This window comes from Abrus precatorius, unplaced genomic scaffold, assembly GCF_003935025.1.
Source record: "Abrus precatorius isolate BTA unplaced genomic scaffold, Abrus_2018 Scaffold7, whole genome shotgun sequence".
NCBI lineage: Eukaryota > Viridiplantae > Streptophyta > Magnoliopsida > Fabales > Fabaceae > Abrus > Abrus precatorius.
Genome location: NW_020874417.1, coordinates 3,470,300 through 3,491,155, shown reverse-complemented (window position 1 = coordinate 3,491,155; position 20,856 = coordinate 3,470,300). Strand labels below are relative to the sequence as shown.

General features: G+C 32.8%; 4 protein-coding genes across 12 annotated transcripts; 2 read left to right on the top strand and 2 right to left on the bottom strand.

The window, feature by feature from the left end:
- The first annotated feature begins 816 nt into the window (after positions 1 to 816).
- Positions 817 to 5,011, top strand: LOC113870954 (soluble inorganic pyrophosphatase 4). 4 transcript variants are annotated; one of them, XR_003505716.1, is made up of 9 exons: positions 817 to 1,013; positions 1,837 to 1,974; positions 2,090 to 2,118; positions 2,691 to 2,748; positions 3,281 to 3,346; positions 3,427 to 3,534; positions 3,893 to 3,958; positions 4,064 to 4,406; positions 4,794 to 5,011. XR_003505716.1 is itself a non-coding variant. In XM_027507560.1 (9 exons), exons 2-9 carry the CDS (start codon positions 1,839 to 1,841, stop codon positions 4,834 to 4,836), a joined length of 651 nt encoding a protein of 216 aa, XP_027363361.1. In that variant the 5' UTR covers positions 824 to 1,013; positions 1,837 to 1,838; the 3' UTR covers positions 4,837 to 5,011. The 4 variants fall into 4 exon arrangements, 2 of the variants coding, with proteins under 2 accessions (XP_027363361.1, XP_027363362.1); XM_027507560.1 differs by lacking the exon at positions 2,691 to 2,748 and having other exon boundaries at positions 824 to 1,013; positions 4,064 to 4,184; positions 4,325 to 4,406; XM_027507561.1 differs by lacking the exons at positions 817 to 1,013; positions 2,691 to 2,748 and adding an exon at positions 1,110 to 1,209 and having other exon boundaries at positions 4,064 to 4,184; positions 4,325 to 4,406.
- A 568-nt stretch (positions 5,012 to 5,579) lies between these two features.
- LOC113870956 lies at positions 5,580 to 7,691 on the bottom strand. 4 transcript variants are annotated; one of them, XM_027507563.1, is made up of 3 exons: positions 6,996 to 7,097; positions 6,156 to 6,287; positions 5,580 to 6,008 (listed from the first exon to the last, which is right to left on the bottom strand). In XM_027507563.1, the coding sequence occupies exons 1-2, from the start codon at positions 7,084 to 7,086 to the stop codon at positions 6,163 to 6,165; spliced, it is 216 nt and encodes a 71-aa protein (XP_027363364.1). In that variant the 5' UTR covers positions 7,087 to 7,097; the 3' UTR covers positions 5,580 to 6,008; positions 6,156 to 6,162. The 4 variants fall into 4 exon arrangements, with proteins under 4 accessions (XP_027363364.1, XP_027363366.1, XP_027363365.1 ...); XM_027507565.1 differs by lacking the exon at positions 5,580 to 6,008 and adding an exon at positions 7,599 to 7,691 and having other exon boundaries at positions 6,130 to 6,287; positions 6,996 to 7,092; XM_027507564.1 differs by lacking the exon at positions 5,580 to 6,008 and adding an exon at positions 7,273 to 7,325 and having other exon boundaries at positions 6,130 to 6,287; positions 6,996 to 7,092.
- Positions 6,281 to 9,609, top strand: LOC113870955 (probable histone H2B.3). Its single transcript, XM_027507562.1, has one exon. The coding sequence runs from the start codon at positions 8,054 to 8,056 to the stop codon at positions 8,471 to 8,473; it is 420 nt and encodes a 139-aa protein (XP_027363363.1). The 5' UTR covers positions 6,281 to 8,053; the 3' UTR covers positions 8,474 to 9,609.
- Positions 9,610 to 12,355: 2,746 nt separating this feature from the next.
- LOC113872349 (arginine biosynthesis bifunctional protein ArgJ, chloroplastic) lies at positions 12,356 to 20,669 on the bottom strand. 3 transcript variants are annotated; one of them, XM_027509841.1, is made up of 17 exons: positions 20,476 to 20,666; positions 20,280 to 20,393; positions 19,996 to 20,119; positions 19,845 to 19,918; positions 19,481 to 19,525; positions 19,230 to 19,280; positions 19,063 to 19,131; positions 18,822 to 18,880; positions 18,496 to 18,565; positions 15,850 to 15,930; positions 15,688 to 15,774; positions 15,272 to 15,394; positions 15,021 to 15,083; positions 14,235 to 14,312; positions 14,011 to 14,156; positions 12,896 to 12,966; positions 12,356 to 12,746 (listed from the first exon to the last, which is right to left on the bottom strand). In XM_027509841.1, exons 1-17 carry the CDS (start codon positions 20,539 to 20,541, stop codon positions 12,664 to 12,666), a joined length of 1,404 nt encoding a protein of 467 aa, XP_027365642.1. In that variant the 5' UTR covers positions 20,542 to 20,666; the 3' UTR covers positions 12,356 to 12,663. The 3 variants fall into 3 exon arrangements, with proteins under 3 accessions (XP_027365642.1, XP_027365643.1, XP_027365644.1); XM_027509842.1 differs by having other exon boundaries at positions 12,499 to 12,746; positions 19,063 to 19,116; positions 20,476 to 20,669; XM_027509843.1 differs by having other exon boundaries at positions 12,523 to 12,746; positions 12,918 to 12,966.
- Between the last annotated feature and the right edge of the window lie 187 nt (positions 20,670 to 20,856).

The window sequence follows — 20,856 nt, the reverse complement described above, 5'->3', positions numbered from 1 at the left end:
TCTCGTATAAATTCTTTCATAAATATTTTTTATATAGTAATAAAAAATATAATAAAATAAAATAACAACTCTTTTTATTATATATTTTTATGAAATCACAAATAAGATTTTAGAGTTTATATTTATAATTACTAGATATTTTTAAATATAAGTCTTAGTAAATTATTATTTTAATTATAAATTAATCATTATAAATATTTTTTTTTATTCTTGTTGTAATTTTCGATATGATAAATAAAATTTGATTTTTCTTATCTAAATTAAATAAGATTGTCTCATTTAGATGATGTACATGATTAAAAAAGGAAAAAATAATTTATATAATATATTTTTATTAAAAACACAGTATATTACAAGATTTAATATATTAATAATATTAAATAGAATAATTTTAATAAAAAATATTATTTATTTTTTAACCTGTGTTATTAAATGTATTTTAAAAATTATTTATAATATTAAAATAATATTTTCATAGCTTAATCCATATTAAATTTATTCAATAAATATTATTAATGCGTTTCACATCTTATGATTTTAAGTAATTTATAGTCAAGTAATCCGTATGTCTTTATATTTTTAAGAGGAATAAACACAAAAAATCATAATAAGGTTAAGATTATTTATTTAAGACCGATTTGACTAATTCGCCTCCGGTCAATAAAAATGAATACCACCGTAATGTTACATTAATTGAATTTGGGATTCTTATTTTATAACAAGCCACGTCTGCTTGTATTAATGCCTGGGGTATTTTTCATTTTTGTTTGATTCTTTCCACTTAGTTTTTTGTTTTAAATTTTGATTATTGTGAAAAGGTAAAAGGAGCATGGCCTCTGTGAAACAGCAAACAGAGCGGGAACGCGTTGCGTGCACCTCACATTCTCTCTTCCTCTACATAAGAGCCCTTTCTCCCTCTTCTTTGCACATTCAACAACCATTCACTTCTCTCACTCACACTTCTCGTCCCTCTTTATTCCTTTTCTAGATCCAAGCTTCTCATTCACTTGTCGGTGAGTTTCATTTTCATCGTTTCTACTACTCGCACCCACGCACACGTTACAAACATTCCCCAGTGTTTTTTATTTTTTAAATTAAAATTTTCATTGGCTCAGATCTGTGGTCGTTTTGGATTTTTCATGTTTTATGTTTTGGTGGTAATTGTTGAAGTTCGGTCGTTTCTCTTTAACGGAAACGGCTCTGGGTAAAGTAAAATGTCTTCTGAATCTGAAAATGTCAAGTGAGCCGCTTGATTTCACATCCTTCGTAAATTTATTTCTTCAACCATTCATCTTTTGTGTCACCGAAACGGTGATAAGCGAGATTTTATAAGTTATGATCGCAACCATTCATATTTTTGAACTGTGGTTATGCTTTCGGTGAGATTGGAAAAAAATAAAAAAAAATCTTGATGTCAATCCATTTTAGATTGGAATTAGAATAGATTTTACTTTCGCAATTCCTGCCTTAGTTCACGCGTTAAATGTATTGATTGACTTTTAATGATATTAACTACGGTTTTGTTAATATCAGATATTTAAACATTTAAAAATAATAAATTTTTATTTTTTAAAAATATGATTATTTTTTTATATCTATAATACAATAAATGCTTTTAGCTATATAAATTCAGTCCAAAAGGGTGCTGGGCCCTCGGGATAATTGTTTTTGTATTAATTATAATATTAATTTTCGGACACTGTTCTTTTGATAATCCTAGGAAGGTCAAAGGTCAAATTTGGGTATGCTGTTTTTTTATTTGTCATGGTTGGTAAATTATGTAAAAATACAGTTATGGATCTGATGAAAATTATTGTTTATTATTTCTGGCTGCAGATATGGCTCCCCCTATTGAGACCCCAAACAAGGTTACCATCTCTCATCATTCACGACACCCTCCTCTTAATGAGAGGATTCTTTCATCCTTGACCAGAAGATCTGTTGCTGCACACCCGTGGCATGATCTTGAGATTGGTAAGCAATATCACTGAAAATTTGTGACATGTTAGTGGTTTGATCATAACGTACTGCTTCTTTGTTTATTTTTTATTTTATTTTCCATACTAACTGTGTTTTCCCTACAATGCAGGACCTGAAGCTCCAATTATCTTCAACTGTGTAAGCATATGACTTGAAACTTACAATCCCAGGCATCATAAAATTACTTATTTGATGACTAGCCATGCACTTTGAATGCATGAATGGTAAAGGATCATTTGATGCTTTACTGAAATCTGGGCTACTGGTGACTATGATGCACAGATATGATACGCATACTTGTTCAATACAGCCATATGATATGATTATTCCGAAAATATATAGGTTATATTATACAAAGTTGCAATGTGTGTAAAGAGGATATCGAATGAGTATCCAAATATTCAAATATCGGTATTAGATATAATATGTCAAGCAAATTCAAGTATTGGTGGTGGATCTTAGACTGATGGTTAGAACAATGAACATATTGGATAATGTAGAGCTTGTTTGAATTCTATTTTTAGAAACAGTTTTAAAAAAAAAAAAAAAAATAAAAATTTGTTTGACAACTGTTTTTAGTTTTGAAAACTAGAAAATCAAAACACCCAAAAGATGTTTTCAAGATGTGATTTCAGTTTTTACAGTGGCAAATTTGTAGTAAAATTTTCACTTTCAAGTGTTTTGTTATGTTTCCGGTGTGCGACTTTCAGAAATCTTCTTCTCTCTGTCTTGACGGCAAGGGAACATCTTGCAGTGAAGGTTCAAAAGGTATCAATTTGGCAACTTTGCAAAATAGCTCAATAAAGAAACACCCGTCGTGGACCATTATGTTAGACAAGTGGGTCATCTTCCCATTGGCTTTCCTTAGCAACTATGGGTTCACGAAAATTACAATGGAGCTTGTGATGTTATTATTCTTTTATTTAAAGGAAAAAATAGTTGTAAAAACATTTCATTCAGACAAGTTATATTATTATTCAATTTCAGAACTCATTTAGAACAAATTTTAAAAACTGAAAATAGAAAAATATTTCAAACAGGCCCTTGATTATTTGTATGGAATTCTTTTCTTCTTCCTCTTAAATGATGTAGAATGACATGGCCTAAGCCTTAACAAATTGCAGATAATGTTTTGTAATCAACTCTTGATGGCTACTCTTTGAACATTCTCAAGTTTGCTTGTTAAGTTGTGAGCTTAAATTTTCATGATTTTGTATTTCCTCTAAAGGATGTCATACAAGATCTTTATTGAGAAATTAGATTGAATACTTATGTTGGGAACTATGGCTGAATCTTTCAGGTGGTTGAAATTGGGAAAGGAAGCAAGGTGAAGTATGAACTGGACAAAAAAACTGGACTTATTAAGGTAATTATGGTTGTCTAGTTTTTTCTTCTCTTGTTACATTTGTTGCTACAGGATATTGCTAAACACGAATCTATGTGCAGGTTGATCGGATACTTTACTCGTCAGTTGTGTATCCTCACAACTATGGGTTTATCCCACGCACTATTTGTGAAGACAGTGACCCCATGGATGTCTTGGTTATCATGCAGGTACTTATATACTTTACATGGTAGGCCTGATAATTCAAAATGTATCCAGCCCAAGGTGATCCCAATTTGAATACCAGAATAAAATTGCAGTATGCGTCTACTGTCATATAATTCCACAATATTTTTTTGTAATAATTCAAGGAGAGGATCAATTAATACCTAATCTTGTATTATTCTGACATTCTCCAAAACAATGATAGAGCCAACGAAATGGTCTTCGTAGTCCAACAATTGTTGTATTCTACGTTTGTGGATCATCATTATTTTTAATTCAGTATGTATTAGTGTATTAGGTGTTTCCCCTTTTTATGTTGTTACTGCTTTTGTGAGATGCTAACCCTTGCAGATACTTGTACAGGAGCCAGTTCTTCCAGGTTGCTTTCTACGGGCCAAAGCTATTGGACTCATGCCTATGATTGATCAGGTATATCAGACGTTCCCATTTTCCCACAAAACAAGCGCTTTGCATTTGTGTTTCTTTTTTTTTTTTTTTTTGAGGAATTCTCATTTGATTATTGATGAAATTCAGGGTGAGAAAGATGACAAGATAATTGCTGTGTGTGCTGATGATCCCGAGTATCGGCATTACAATGATATCAAGGAGCTTCCTCCACACCGTTTAGCTGAAATTCGTCGTTTTTTTGAAGATTGTATCCTTTTAAAAATTTCAAATTCTGTTTATTCATACCTTCTATATGTTAGCATCTACACAACAGTTAACTACATAGTATCTTTTAGTGCAACACATAAATCAAATTACTTTTATGTTTTCCTTCATAAAGAAATTTAGACAAGAAGAATGAGAACAAAGAAGTTGCAGTGAACGATTTTCTTCCTGCCTCAACTGCCTATGAAGCGATCAAGCATTCCATGTAAGCAACGGTCATCTGATTCATGATCACTAAACCGTTTTCATCCATTAAGTAATGGATGATCTGGAAATTGGATTGATTTTAAAATTATAATTGATTTTCTATACTTTGTTTGAAATAGTTTTTTATATTTATCAAAATATACGATAGTTTTTAAAATTTAGGTTTTACTTTTAAATTTTTCGTACTATCTTGTTACTCATGCGAGAATGATGTAAAGTTTAGGATGGTATTATTTTCACTTCAGATTTCTACGACACTTTTTACTGTATCTTTTGCATTGCTACTCAGTTTTTCTTACATTTTCCTCTTTTTATCTCTTTCCTTATTGTAAGAATTGTTGTAAAAAATTTAAGTGAAAATAACATTTTTGTTTTTGTTATGCAGGAGCTTGTATGCGGACTACATTGTAGAGAGCTTGAGGCGGTAGTGTCGATGCTTGGGATTTTGTTTGGTCGTGAAGACGTATTGAAAGGCTGCTATTTTATTGTTGTGATTATGCCGAAAAACAAAAGCTTTCTATCCTATCCAGTCGCATGAACATTTTGGTCTCAGGGCTGACAGCATGCGTATTCTACACATATATGTACTTATTTTTGAGTGAATGATTATTTCATTTATTAATATCAAAGTTTTATATTCTCGCCTAATCTCATAATATTTAGAGTAGGGGTTCTTACATCTTGCAAAGCATTTTTGTAACAATTAACGGTGCCATTATTTCTGTGCTTATTGCCATTGTTGCCCGGAAAAATTGCTTGAATCATGATAAAGAAAATCCATTGCTTATCCCGCAAATGTATAAATAATATGAGACAAGTTAACATAATTAGTTTTTCTAAATGCATTTATAGGAAAAAAAATTAAGGCGATAAAATAAATTAATTTTTTTATAAATTATTAAAATTATCATAAACACCTCAGCATTTAAAATAAATAATACTTATAAAAGAATTGAGATACATATTTTAATTATAACTTATGTAAATCCTTGATTATTATTTTTTTTTTATAAGCGTTTATTAAGAAATTTACTTAAACTAGCTTTCTATCATCTCCACTCTCAACCAGACCAACATTTGCTACTTGCTACTGCTATCGTAATAAAAATTAAAGCTAAACTGAGATTCAGTAAGAATAGATAAAGATGGTGACAGTCAGGAAGACGACAAGAAATTAGTGAATGATGAAATGGTAGTCATTGGCAACAATGTCGAAGCTCTTTGACATGGCTATAAGATGCAACCTTGAAATGCTTTTCTCCTTTGCCTGTAGGAGACGAAGTAAACAATGGCTAAAGTAGAAGTCAAATGTAATTGTGGAAAAGTGACTATGTCAGAAGATTTGTATAGAAGAGGTAAATGTCAGGAAATGAAACAAGGTAAGACATTGGCAATTTTTTCATCGAGAATAATGTTACACTCATCTCTGTGTTGCATCACATCAGCAAAGAGAAAACACTGAACACTTCTTCTAGAGCCAAAAAAAATAAATCCAAAATTCAAAGCCAGATAGCAGAAAGACAAAATTGAAAGTTGTGTGAGACTGAGCAATCCCGGAGTTGCCCGTTCATTTGGAGTCAAGTCGACAAGATGCAGCAATCTATGTTGTTGGATAGGCAACACCAGTTCCATGACAGGAGTCATAACACAATGGCTAGTCCAAATGCTATCAGTTTATTCCAGCGTATTCCCATTAGAAATCTGAAGATCCTAAGAAATCACTACGGGAACTAAGAAAATGATTCACGCTTTAGTCAGGACTTTTTTGTTCCTTCTGCATCAATCTGTCTCCAGGGGTTGAGCGCTTCTTTGATTGCCTGAGCATCTGGAGAATTCTCCCAGGCACGTTTTTCTGACTCCAAAACAGTTACTTTGTCATCTGTATAATGCAAAGATAAATTGAAACAACTTCAAATCCCTTGATGCACAAAATTCACAGGAGCTATCAAAACCCCAAAAGAGTATGTTTGGAAGTGAAGTCTTAGAGAAAAAGGGAAGCAAATGCGATTTTTTATTTTTAAATTAAGAGATATATAATATTTATATAAAAGATAAAGATTAATACATTAAATTTATGCTAATCTTTCATTTTTTAAAAATTATCAAACTAGAGAACATTAATTAGAACTGAAAAATTTGTCATCCTTTCCCTCCAAAATATAACTCTTAAAACTACTTTAACAAAACAATTACTAACACCTCATCATAAGCAAATATTATGTTGATTGAGCAATTTGACCAAAAGAAATAATATGAAAAAAAATTATTTCAGAGTGCATGATATTTCCCAAATATTCTTATTGGATAACCATGACACTCCCCAAAAATAAAGAATCAGGACGTTATGGAATTGTGTATCTACTATCTAGCAGTACTGGAGGCAATATAAATCTCAAGATACAAATTCTAGTAACCAAAATCAATAACCCTATTAGGCAACTCAAAAGGTCATAACATATTAAACGAGAATAAGAAATTATAATAAATTTTGAAAAGCCAGTATCAATAAGAACACTAAATGGAGAAACCGAAAAAGTTATTGGCAGGGAAAGAGTGATTAAAGAATAAGAAAGGAAAGCTCTCACACAGAAGCCCGTTTTGATCATGAACAACTCCATAGAAGCCCCAACCAAAGCTGAACCAACCCCAATCTTCAAGTACCAATCAAGAAACTTCATTCTGAACTGGATGAAATTGAACAATGATCACTGAAATTCAATCTGAATACATAATTGATTAATTGCAAATCCAACACTACTCCGAACCAATGTATAAATCTCAATTTTCAAAATCTAGAAGCATTCAAACTAACTACAACCAGCTCGATAAGTATAAGGAAGCAAATTGAAGGATGCGAAAGCCACGTGAACCTGATTTGGTCATAAATTCAACATCATGTTCTCAATGGAAGTTGAATATTCAGTTAAAGAACCAAAAGAATCAAATAAAAAAACACAAATTTTATGACACGCATCCTTCCAAAACTCATCAAATCATTTATTTAGAAATATCCACTCAAACTTCACCAGAATCGCTCGCAAAAGCACCGAAAAAAAAAAAACTGAACGCAGAGCCAAAATCCTTCGAAGACGAAAGGGAAAAAAGCAGCAAAAACAAAAGAAAATCAAATTCAAAATATGTAAATCGACAAGATATAGAAAAAAGTGAAAGGAGAGATCAGAGTAGATACCAATTATTAGGCTTTCGTCTACCACTTTGTTTTCAGGAACATCGTCCTTTTCAAAAAAATTTTTGTCATGAATTTTTTTGTTTTTGGTCAACAGTTCTTTGGTTAGTTTTTGAGGGGTTTTCTTTTCCTTGTTTATGAACATAATGGACCAAAGCCCAAATTGTTTTACCTTATCACGGGCCCAAATAAAAAAATCTAGAAACGCAATCCTATTTGGAAAACATAGTGTAATCTAAACCGTTAAATTAACTAACCTCATTCGACGAAGATAATTCAACCACGTCATCGATCCGTGCGACACGCTATTTTCCAATAGGAATCCATCTCTAATCCCTATATATGGTTCTCTTTAAGCCTTATCACTCACTCATCGCATAGCGTAGCACTCGTCACTTTTTCCGCACACGCAAGCCCGACCGAAAGAAGTGTGTAGAACTTCGTCGCCGTCGTAATCCATGGCTCCCGCAAAGGCTGAGAAGAAACCAGCGGAGAAGAAGCCGGCGGCGGAGAAGGCTCCGGCCGAGAAGAAGCCTAAGGCGGAGAAGAAGATCTCGAAGGAAGGAGGAAGCGACAAGAAGAAGAAGCGCGTGAAGAAGAGCGTGGAGACATACAAGATCTACATCTTCAAGGTGCTGAAGCAGGTCCACCCTGACATCGGTATTTCCAGCAAGGCCATGGGGATCATGAACAGCTTCATCAACGACATCTTCGAGAAGCTCGCTCAGGAGGCTTCGCGTTTGGCTCGCTACAATAAGAAGCCAACCATCACCTCTCGGGAGATCCAAACCGCGGTGCGTTTGGTGCTTCCCGGTGAATTGGCCAAACACGCCGTTTCTGAAGGAACCAAGGCCGTTACCAAATTCACTAGCTCTTGAATCAGGATTTGCCGGTTGATTGTATCCGAGATCTAGGGTTTTCTGTGGATTTTTATTTTTATCTTTTAAATTAGAATGTAGATGTAATGTTATTAACAGTTGTTAATGGAAGCTTTTTCTATAAATAATTATATGCTCTTTATCTTATAGTTGCGTGATTGTGCATTTTGTTTTTGGCGGTTGTTGTTTTTTGCCCCAATTCAGTGATCGTTTGTACCCTGATGACATTGATTATTGCTTCAACTTCAGACTTTAGAACTAAACGCGGTAGGTAGTTTTAATAACGCCCCAATTAGATTTTTGACTCATGTAATTTCGTTTTTATTTTTATTTTACAATTCTTTAATTAATGTGGATGGATATGTAAATAATCATAAGAGTATTTATTGATCACGTTATTATTTATTAGTTATTTGAAGATTGAGAGTCTTATTTGTTACATCATAAAAGATTGAAATGTTTGGAGAGACAAATTAATTGTCATAAAAATGTAAACGTTAAAAGGCATCCAAGGCCAGATTATTTTTAATTCTACCTGTACTATCGTATTTCATGGCAAATGAAAAGGCGGGCATATGTATCATTTACGTAAAGGTCTAATTTTGGAGACCGTTCATTTTCGGATATCTGATTCTGCTATAACTTGAGATATGCAGATTGTAGTTGCTGTTATGATATATATATATATACATATGTTAGGTCAGGAGCTAGTTTTCATGCCCTTGCCATTTTCATCTTAGATTTTCAATGGCCTGTGTTAGACTTAGTTATTAACTTCCATCAGATGCCCCAACTTGGGAGTATTCTGGGTGATTTGAGAACGCAAAGTACTTGATATTGCCTAACTATTATCTAAAACGTGACAACTTTTTAATAATTTTTTCATAAATTATAAATTTTTTTATCAGATGTTTTGTAATGATTAATTAAGAATATAAAAGTCACAACAAAAGTTGACTAAATTGAAAACCTTTTGTGGTTTTAGTAAATTTCAGTCAAAATTATGACTTTTAGTTGATAAAATTTATTAAATATGTATGTACATTTTAATTTTATTAACAATAAAGTAAAATTAATTGTTTTTACAATTAACATTTTCTCAAACACATTCTAGTTATATGTTTTCCTTTCCTTGTAACCCAAAAAGAAAAAACCCACTATTGCCTTTGAGAAAAGTGAATCACGCGATCAAATGATCAAAGTGAAGAAAGAAGACACCTCATAATTTTAAACTATCACCATAGCACGAAGAGAAAGCCGATGTCACACTTCAATCGTGTTTTTTACATTTTTCCTTTTTTTTTTTTGTCAACACTTTTTTGGCCTTTCTGAATTATAATATACAAGTTTATATTGTGCTTTTTTTTTCGGTTTTGCTCATGAGTATATATTCCGTATTGAAACGAAGAGATCGTCCGAAAAAAAATACAATTAGGCCCAAAACAAAAAATATATATATTGAACATTGGGCCGTGAAGAACGAAGTGGGCTTAACGTAACTGCAACAAAACTGAAACGTGTACGTTTTCGATTTGTTCTGACCAATTGAGAATCTTTCGGATTTCCTCCGTCCACCAACTACAAAATATAAACCCAATTTCTCATTTTCAGAAGAAGTTTCCCTTTCGTCAACGCACTTTGCTTCTCCCATTTCTCTCAATTTCCCAGATCTAAGACAAGTCATTGTTCTACATTAATTCTCATTTAGCAGAATCATAGATTATTTATTTGAGTTCTCATTATGATTTCTCACTTCAACCGAATGCTGTTTTGTTAGCAATCGCACACAGTCTTTCTGATTTTGGTTTAAGAATTAGGGTTTCTACGCACATAAATAATGTCTTCGGTTTCCATTGGACTCCTTCTACGCCATTTGGTCCCTTCCTTGGTAACATTCCACGTTGGGTCCTCCTCTCATCGTCTGAAACATGATGAAACAAGTGATCGTCGTAGTAGTCTTAGTTAACATTAGGAACTGTTCTTCGTGTCGTTTCGTCCTTTTGCTTTTGCGTTTTCGGCTCTGTTTTTGCCTTGAATCTGTTTTGGTTTCCTTTATCTTTTGAGGGTGCAAGGTATCAATGAATTGGGGAATCGACGTGTTTTACTTTCTGTTACTATTTGCAGCTGTAAACGCCCGTCGTTTAAGATAGTAATTGTTGCCAAATAAATATTCTATTCTTACACATAAGAGTAACATTGCCGTGTATGTGTCAGTGTCTAAAACGTTTTTGTTGTTAATGAAATGATGGTTATGGTTATAGTTGTTTTATTTGTTGCAGTATTCGTAGTATTTCATTTAAGTTCAAATATTTTAAATATCTATATATAAAATGTATTATAAATCATTTATTTATTTATTTCATTAATTAACGATGTAATCTTAAAAATTGTTTCTTAATTTTCTTATTTGTATAAATTTATGTTCTTATTTGGTTATAATATAAATCTTAGTTGAACTAGTTTTTGTCTTCTGATTTATCCATGTCGTTGTTTGCAAATAAATCAGAACTTCCCATTTTGGCCCATATGTCTTTCTTTTCCTTGTAATAATTTTTTTTTCTAGTTTAGTAATTTGAATTTTAAACAGGAGGGTTATGCTTTGGGCCGATTGAATTGGGTAAGACGAGTTGCTTTTTTGCAAACGAGAAATATTGGGGTTTACGTATATTGTAACTTAATTACTTAGCTAATATAGTAATCTATATATTTTCATTATGCACATGATCATGATACTTACCATCCTTAGCTGAAAATATTAGCCATTAATTTTTACGGTTTTTTAATGTTAATGTGATTGATTTTAAACATCTAATAGTAAAATTTTATTTTAGAAATTATTTATTATATTAAAATTATAAAAGTATAATAAATTTTGTTGATATAATTTTATTATTCTTAGTTGCTTAAAATTAGTCGTAAAAGTTAATGTTTTCCTTTATCTAGAAAATTATTCACATGATTCATCACCCCGTCATCAATCACCTTCAAGACACTGGTTTTGTTAACTTCCCTACTACTGCTATTGCTACTTCATTTATTGTTACAACTAACGGTAGTATCTCTGCATGTTATTTTGTTCAATGAAAGAAAAAATGAGTACGTTCTGATATCCAATGAATGATTGTCAGCAATCCCCGCTTTTATTTTTGACGAAAAGCATAAATTTTTAGCGGAATGAACTGTTTGACTTGCCCTCATTTAGAAATGTTGATGTTTAACCTGAATAATTGCTTGGGTGTTCAGCGTAGGGCCATCAGTTTGTTTCCTGTGTCTACCGGACCATTTCTTTTTATTTAACACGTCGCAAAATGAGTGACTGGTGTTTGTAAATTTCTATCCTCTTCCTTTTTCTTCTTTTATATATTTGAACGAACAGTTTTCTCCGTTGATAAAATGTAGCTATATGTTAAAAAAGGAAGTTTGTAGATGTATCTTACTATGTTGGTATGCTGCAACAACGCCTGCGAGCATTTCCCTTTCTTGGCTTCAACAGATAGAAATAGGTTTCTTGAGAATGGAAGATTGTCGGGTTATATATTGTAGATATGCGTAAGTGATGCGATAGAATGAGACACTGATTCTACAAAAGTCTGCATAAAGAAATATTGGAGAAGCGCTTCAACGCCCTTGATTGGATCGTATATATCAAGACTCTGCATAAAGAAATAATTTCCTGGCAGTTTACATGATAGAGTTTTAAGGTTTTGTAGTCGAAAACTGCTCGGTGCTATGTTGAAAGATCAAGGTTGTATGGACGACGTACAGTTTTATTTCAAACGTAATTCGAGGCTTCTAGCAGCAGTACAAGGCTGCTATGTACATGATTGTTATATGTATGCTGTGTTTCTTCATTCGCCCTTGAAAGCGCAGCAGAAATACTGAAAGCTCAAACAAATTAGGAATTACTGGGTACCGACCAGAGCATGTACGCAATCAAATCATGTGCTGTTGTACAAACTAAACAAATGGAACTATGGAAGGAGCAAGTTCAAAACAGTAGAGAAACAGTATGGACCATCCCAAAGACAACTGATCAAACAGGTGCCTCATGAGCATTTATTATACTAATCAATATCTATGCACTGATTTCAGTAGTAATTAAATTTTACTGGTCTTCTATATGATTAACTGTAAAAAACCAGTGCACAATCAAACACCATGCCAATGTACGTGTGGGGACTTTCATAAGGTTATGTTGTGTACTCCGCATTTATTTTAACATAATCATAGCTTAAATCACACCCCCATGCTTGTCCACGTCCTGGTCCATTGCCTGTAAGTAGAAAATGAATATCAATTAGTAAATATGAAACATGCATGGATAACAGAAAGACACTCCCAGCTGCCGCTAATAAATTCCAAACTGTTTAAAAAATACAGGGAAAAGAAAAACCAGTGTGTTGTTTGGGTTATAGACTTTACCAACTGATACTTGAATTCTAACCGTATCATGAGTCTCCCCAGCCTTTCTGAGATAACTACTAGCTGCGCTCCTGCAATATTTGTTACGGTTTCTAAGCCAAATTATTCAGTAAAAAGAAAGATTCAAGAAAAAAAATGTTCATTATTGAATTTGTCAACAAGGTAAATCCAGAGCCTTAGCCCCTCCAGGGATGAATTCCCCTACTACACCAATTCGATATCTGAAAGATTCAAAAATTACTCCCCCCTACAATTAGTTACACCTCTTATATCACTCTCATTCCCTAACTGAATCATATATTCCCTTGCTTTTTTCCTGTTTTCTTGAATAGATCTGCCAAACCTTGGGCGTTGGGCCCATCTCCAACAATTGCTCCCTTTCTAGATTTGGTGGCCTTACAATTTGCTAGCTTAAAAGATTGTATAATAAAGAGCGATGCAGATGCAAACATAGGTTGGTTCTAAATTATTTGGACAAAGAAGAGTTCGCATATAACAAAGATTCTCGTGAAAATGCAAAAGATAGTTAGATCAATAAATTTACATGATCATAAGCATCATCTTACCAATTAAAATTGAATATTAAATCCCAATTTTTATTTTGACAAGTGAAAGCAGGAAACTGACCATTTTCTTGTTGGAAGACAGGAATTAATAGCTGACAATGACATTATTCTCTTATTATAACAGTCAAACTCCATTAGTAATAACTATCTCTTGCTACACAGGTTCTAAAAGCTAATGTTGCATAGAAAAGCATAGGAACTTAACGAGGAAACAATGTTACTTTTACTTTGTTTTCATTCTTGAGCTTTTTATTAAGTGGACATTTTAATAATTTGACTAAATGATCCATGTTTTAAGTTAAACTGTGAAACAATTTCCTTTATGCAATCGAAAATGGTAAAGTCATACCCTTTGCAGCATTAAAAATTCTACATATACTGACTGGTTTTTGAGACAAAAGTAATTGATTACTCAAGGCTTTTGTTAAGGATTTCCTAACAAAAAATAACTGTAGTGTCAAAAATAAACTTTAAAAGTGTCGGAGAAAGAAGAAAAAAACTCTACTAATTTACCAGATGCAATAAAATAACCAAAAGCAGAAAGCCTACCGGTCAAATAATTGTGGTTCACCACCATCCATTAGTAAAATATCCCCCAACTCCACCCTAAGTAAATTTTGATGGAAAGAAACTCCTGAGTAACCAGCTGCAGCAGCAATGCGTCCCCAATTGGGGTCTCTACCATATATTGCAGCCTGAAGAACGTTATGTGAGAGAGTTAGAATTATCCAGATTGAAAAAAGTAAGAGAACTCTTTAGATCAATTATCATGCCTTAACAAGTGAAGATGATGCAACTGAACGTGCAACTTTTGCAGCTTCAGCCTCACTATTTGCACCAGTCACACTGACCTGCAAAATGAAGATGGAATTTGATGATAAATAACAGTGTTAAGCAAGATTGGATCCACATTCTCACTAATCAACATTAAAAGAACTTCAAAATTCAGTTACAAAGCTACTGAAACACAGAAATAGAAGATAAGAATTGGATGAACTAATTAAGTGCCCATAAAAGACATCAACAATGGCTTATTAATCTTACTAAAAAGGCATATGCACATGTGCCTGTAAAAAGAAAAGTGCCCCTCTCTCTTTCTCTTGTTAGCCTCCCTTCTACCTGAACGGGGCTGCCGCTGTCTCCTTTTCTGTTGTTTTACTGTCTCTTTCTCCAATAAAGCGCTCAAATCTTGTCAGATCTTCAGTTTGATTATTCAGATTAGCCTCTCAATGACAAATATTGTCTTAGTTATCAAGTACCAGAGTTACATAACATTGGTTAGTTTGAAGTGTATGTCATATTTGTTTCTTTTTCCAATCTAGATCTAATGCATCTTTTTTTATTTAAAGCTTCATTGCACTTCATTCTCAATGACCCTGTCTTTTCGTTGGTTAATTAACAAATATATGAATAGAAGAGGTTTTTTTGAAAGGGGTGCAAGATGACATATTTTCAATCAAGATTCATGCACAAGGAATGTGGAGGATTAATATTTGATGCAAAGGACACAGTAGCAAAAGTAAACAGTAGTGTAGCACAAATATTCTCCACAAAAATACCTCAATGAGGCAGGTTGCTCCCTCTCCATCCCAAGCTATTGATTTGGCAAGACCTTGCATTACCTGGAAAGGACAATCAATTCAAAACTTCACATTTTCATGAGGCAGGGGAGGCACTTCATTATTTACAAGAAAAAGGGATAGGGATCATGCATACATCAACCCCTACATATTTCAGGAATTAAAGTGAGGGTTTAATAAAAAATAAGAAATGATAAAATAGTGATGAAATTTTACTAGGTCAACTTTACCGCATCTAGGCATGCCTGAAGTTGAATAGCCTCATCACTGTCTGCAGAAGATATGCAGCCTAGCCCAGACAACCCACTAGCCAAAGCAATAACAGTATCATTAGTACTAGTATCTCCATCTACCTGTAGCAAAATGATGCAAAATCAACGTAGGAATCAATTAAAATCCAAAAAATGGAGATTGCAATGATAATATTTGGAGATAATATGGCAGCCTTGCACAAGAGAACTACATTATATTTGGCTAATAATCTTTGGACATATGATAATATAATTTCAGTTGTGAAATTATTGCAACACGTTTTTACACTTTAATTCAGGGAGAACATTGAAAATAAAATTTATATGAACTGTAATATAGCACCACTGTATCACTAACTGAGTTTGCAATATCCAGAAGTGTGAAAATCACATACAGTTATCTGGTTGAAACTTCGGTTTACTGCAACCTGCACCATCTTTCTCCAAACATTGCTGGTTACCCGGGCATCAGTTGTTATTACCTAGAGTAAATATAGTTCAAGGAATGGACTGGAAAATCCATAAATTCTAAATAAGAAAGAAGCATCAAGATATACCCCAAGCATGGTAGCCATATTTGGGTGGATCATACCAGAACCCTTTGCCATTCCCCCAACTCTGACCTTTGTTTCTCCGACCTAACAAATACCCAACAACAATAAGATAAGATCTCTTTTTTATCACTCTTCAAAATTAACAAACTACTGAAATTATGGGGTTTTAGGTATGGGGGAAAAGAATGAAAGACAACATAGATATTAACTGAGATGCATTAGATGTGTTTATGTGTTCATAAAACCTAGAGCAGTAAACCTTATTTGTACTAATTATGATCTAACTAATTAGGGAAACAAATCATGATAAGACAGGAAATATGATAACTAATCCTCAGAGATAATGAGGAATCAGAAAACCTAATCCTAGAAGATAATCTAAGGTATTATAAAAATTTTTGGATATTTCCATATATACTAACACAAACATATAGATTTCAAGGATGAACCAAACATATTTGGTAAAGTTAATTTCCAAAACTTTAAGAGTTAAGGTTACTGTAATTGAAATTTCAGGTCCACAGAATTACAGAAAAGCTGGAAAAGCTAACATACATATCATGACTATTTCTGTACCAATATATTCAACTATCTTCCTTTTTATCTGCATTAGTAAGTAACTAAGTATTCATAGCAACAAGCTATAATGGTTGAATACTTGAAGCACTCAACTATGACTTGAAGAACAGAGGATTGCATAGAAATTTCCAAAACAGTCAAGTCATTGGTTTGTTTTTCCATTAGTCATATAACCTGTTAGGAATTTTAGCACGTTAATAGCAGCAGAATACAAAGATTCTCAAGTGTCCACATGATTACAATAGTTACAAAGCATGCATACATACACACTAATTCAGTTTAAGATTACCTGTTTTTGGCAAACACAGCAGTCACAGCTGCATCTAAGTATCCATATGAACTAAACTGCTAAACCTTTCATTGTTGCTATGCTAGTAGTTTAGTAAGAGTGAGTGCTACCACACATTTAGGATTATGCATCTAATATGCTCTTATAGAATGAAAAACCTAATAAGCGTGGTTCAACCCTTTAACAGATTTGTTCTTGTATGTGACCCTATAGATTCTTTTAATATTTAGTTTATAATATTTAAATGTAAATTATTTATATTTAATATCATGAATAGTGAGCGACACTAAAAAATAAATCACTGTCTTGATATCTAATTGAATACAACACATGAAGTGTGTGACATTGTAGAGTTTAATTTAATTTTCTTGACACCCGAACAGACATTTTCAAGTAAATATCTCATTTATTTTAGTGAGCACAGTCATGAATTTTGTTGTCAAACTCTATCAAAAGGCTTTATAAATATTATTCCCGTCACATGAAAGAGACAAATTTCATATTGATCACTCACATTCTTTCACATGATTTATTGTATGCCTAAACTCCAACTTTATTATCGCATAGGAATTAAAAAACAAAAGTCCTCATGTGACATTTGATAAAATTAAAACATATAACTCATAATGTAAAAAATGTAAGGAATTCAGATCAAAAGATAACATATACTACTATCACATTGAGAACGTTTATAACATACATTGAGAACGTTTATAACATGCAATGATCCACATAATGTTTCCATGATGAGTCAGTCTACTACACCATTAATCCTCATGTATATCTATATGATGACTTGATATCTTATATTTAACAGTGTTTGTGGTTCAGCTAGGTTCATTTTTTACTAAAAAAGTCATCTGAAATGCACATAAAAATAACATGCAATTCGGTTCAAATATAATTTGAAAATCGAACCAAAATAAACTGCAAAATATCAATGCAATTTGGATCAATTTTTTCAAATTTTATTTATTATTAAATTGTTTTATTTTCAAAATTTTATTTATTATTATATGAATTTTATCTTTTTTTAAATTTAAAGTAAATAGTAGCTCAAAAACTAAAATAAGTTTGTTGAAAAAATAAAAAATAGAAAAAATAAATAATGATTAAAAGGATAAAATTATTGATACAGAAAAAAAAAGATATATCAATGCAATTTGTCAGTCTTAGTGACATTTGAGGCAGGTGGTTCAAGAATTGGTGGTTTGAAAACATAAAACTTTTTCTCATGCCTGAGAACAATCCTCAAAATTTCAATACCAGTCTAGAAAATTTGTTTAAAACACTTGTCCTTCTCAAGGGCTAATCGCAATTACAACTTACTATCTGTGTTTGTTGTCATGATTGTCTATCAACAGAAATAAACATGTATTTAAGTATTACAAAATATTAAACAATGTCTTTCACTTAATATCATACAAAGTTGTATTTATTATTCTAAGGACATCATCATGTTTTTATAGAAAGAATTTTTAATTTGAAATAGCTTATTTATTAAAAGAAGGTTGTGATACAAAGAAAGTATATTCATAATATAAAAAGTTCACATTTCGTACACTAACATAACCTTGGGGCTACTGACCCTATTCATATCAACAGCTCATTCAAGTGAACTGAACATGGCAATTTTATTATCTTATCCAGAGGACAAAGTCCATCCATCCATACAAATGTGTGTTTATCTACAATCTACATATGTATGTATGCTTATAAACCAGATAAACGTTCACTAGTTGTAACATAAAACCAGCAAGCACAATAGTAACAAGCAATACCATAGACTCAATTGCCACACTCTTGCTAACAAGATCTGTTGTGGTGATTGCCACTGCTGCGGAATCTGCCCTGTATGCAAGCTAATAAGATTTGAAGAACAAAGGACCAAATGAAGGATTGAAAAGAAGACATAACAAGTGATGTTTGGAGCTAAATATTTTTCAAAGAATAAGAGAACAAAATGGTGAAAGAAGGAATGAAAAAAGAAAACAACAAAAATACAAAGGTCATTTAATAATCACACAAAAAATATGAGTTGCTTAACATGATTGCATTTCAATTATAAAAATTGAAAGTAAATTAAACTACAAAAAACAGGAATTACCCCTCAACTGAAGATGATAGTGAATTCACTAGTATGGGAAGTGAGTTTAACAGTGCACCCTGCAAATAAAATGAGAAGTATATAACACTGAAAACAACAGAATTTAAGTTTGTTGGAATACTTTTCAAGTGGCTAGTACAGAATTTTGTGAATGCCTGCCTAGTCCATATTACAGAAAGCAATATCACAAAGGACACAAGCAGACAGGATATAAAACCCAATGCAGAGTCTCAGCATTTACCTTCTTTATTCTTTGACCAATTACACCAGTGGATTCAACCAATACTTCTTCTGGCTTCATTTTCAGTAGCTGTGATTATGAACATTTGTAGCAAAGACTAGGTGCAAATTATTTTGACATGGAGCCCTATAAGCAAGATGAATCTAACACAATTAAATGGTGCATACCTTAGCAAGGTTTTCCACACATTCTATCACATCCTGGTAACCTGCTTCGCCCTGGAGACAAGAAAAACCTCAACCACTAAAATATTTTTAAATTTCACCTAAAATTAAAAAAGAAAAGAGTTGAATGAACCAAGTTCACTGAAAAGCATTCATCAACGCCCAAAATTAACTAGAATGAAGCTACACTTCAGTAGACTATTCATTCAATATTACACACAGGTGCATGAAACAGACGAAGTTTGGTGGCCTACCGTAGCTGCATTTGCTTGACCTGCATTAGTCAACACAGCACGTGCCTGAAAAGTAGCAAATTTATTTATTAGCAAGCAATCAAACAAGAAATATTCACTTTCAATAGTGTAACAGTGTAAACATTATGCTATTGGAATCCTTCCCATTTCCTGAAACAAAAAATATTCAAACAAACAGAAAGAATCAGAGAAATCACTACAGACAATGAGACTGCTCATAAAGGAAACCACAGCGAAGACTAGGAAAATATAACATCCCCAATGCACATCAATAAAGTTAGTCACAGCGTTCACCATGTAACACAATCAAAGCAAGCTCAGTTCTATCTTAGTAAAACACTAGCAAGGAGCACAAAAGTCTCACAGTGTTTGAAATGTCTAATGTCCTTTTGCAGTATAACACCGGCGCAGCCGCAACCACATTCGTCGTAAACGACCCTGAAAGAAACTCAATTCAATCGCACAAAACCAAAAAATCAACACGTCTAAATCAGCAAGATGAAAAGTTTCTTAACCAGCAGAAATGGCATCAACATCGCACGTGACAAGTGCAAGATCGGGCTTCTCTCCTACGGCACGCAAACCTCCATATATTCCTGCAGCTTTAAATCCCTCCGCAGCAGTGACTCCTCCAGGAATCTGAATGCTCGAAATCAAATGCTCAGAAACTAATAAACGGAGTCTAATATTTTCCACTTAAAGTAACATTAAAAATATCAGTGATATCATAACAATGTCGCGTTTCAAGAGAAAAACGGTAATAAAACAACTGAAGAAAAACGATAGATTAGAAAATAACCTGTTTCCAAGGTCCTTCGGGAAGTAAAATTGGAGCAGCAGGTATATAACTGGAAGCATGATTCTCTGTGGTTAAAACAGCACGCGTCCTAAAATTTCTTGAGGAAGAAAATGCCTGCAGAAGAGGTTAATATAAAAATGTGTTCATGAATGGATGATCAGAACAACGAAAGAGAGCGAGCGAGAAAGAGAGTGACCCTTGGGTTTGGGGAAGTTGCGAAGTGAAGGTGAAGAAAGAGGTGCTGAGGAATACACGAACACATTTCTCTCAAAGTGATGTTTTAGGGTTTTTTGAGTTCAATCAGTAGCAGTGAGGAAGACAGTTGGATCTTTCTTTCTACCTATCTCCCTCAATTTTAATTTTCAAGTTCAACTTATTATAATTCTCACTGCGCTGATCCTTCAACCAAGAGAAGAGTACATAAACCTCTGGGCCTTTTCTTCCGACGACAGTCCAACACTAAGGACAAGTGACGAATTATTTATTATTATTTTAAAATTTTAATTTATATATTACACAGTTATTTAATCATAAATTGTTATATATCAATTAAAAAATTTAGTTTTTATAATAATTA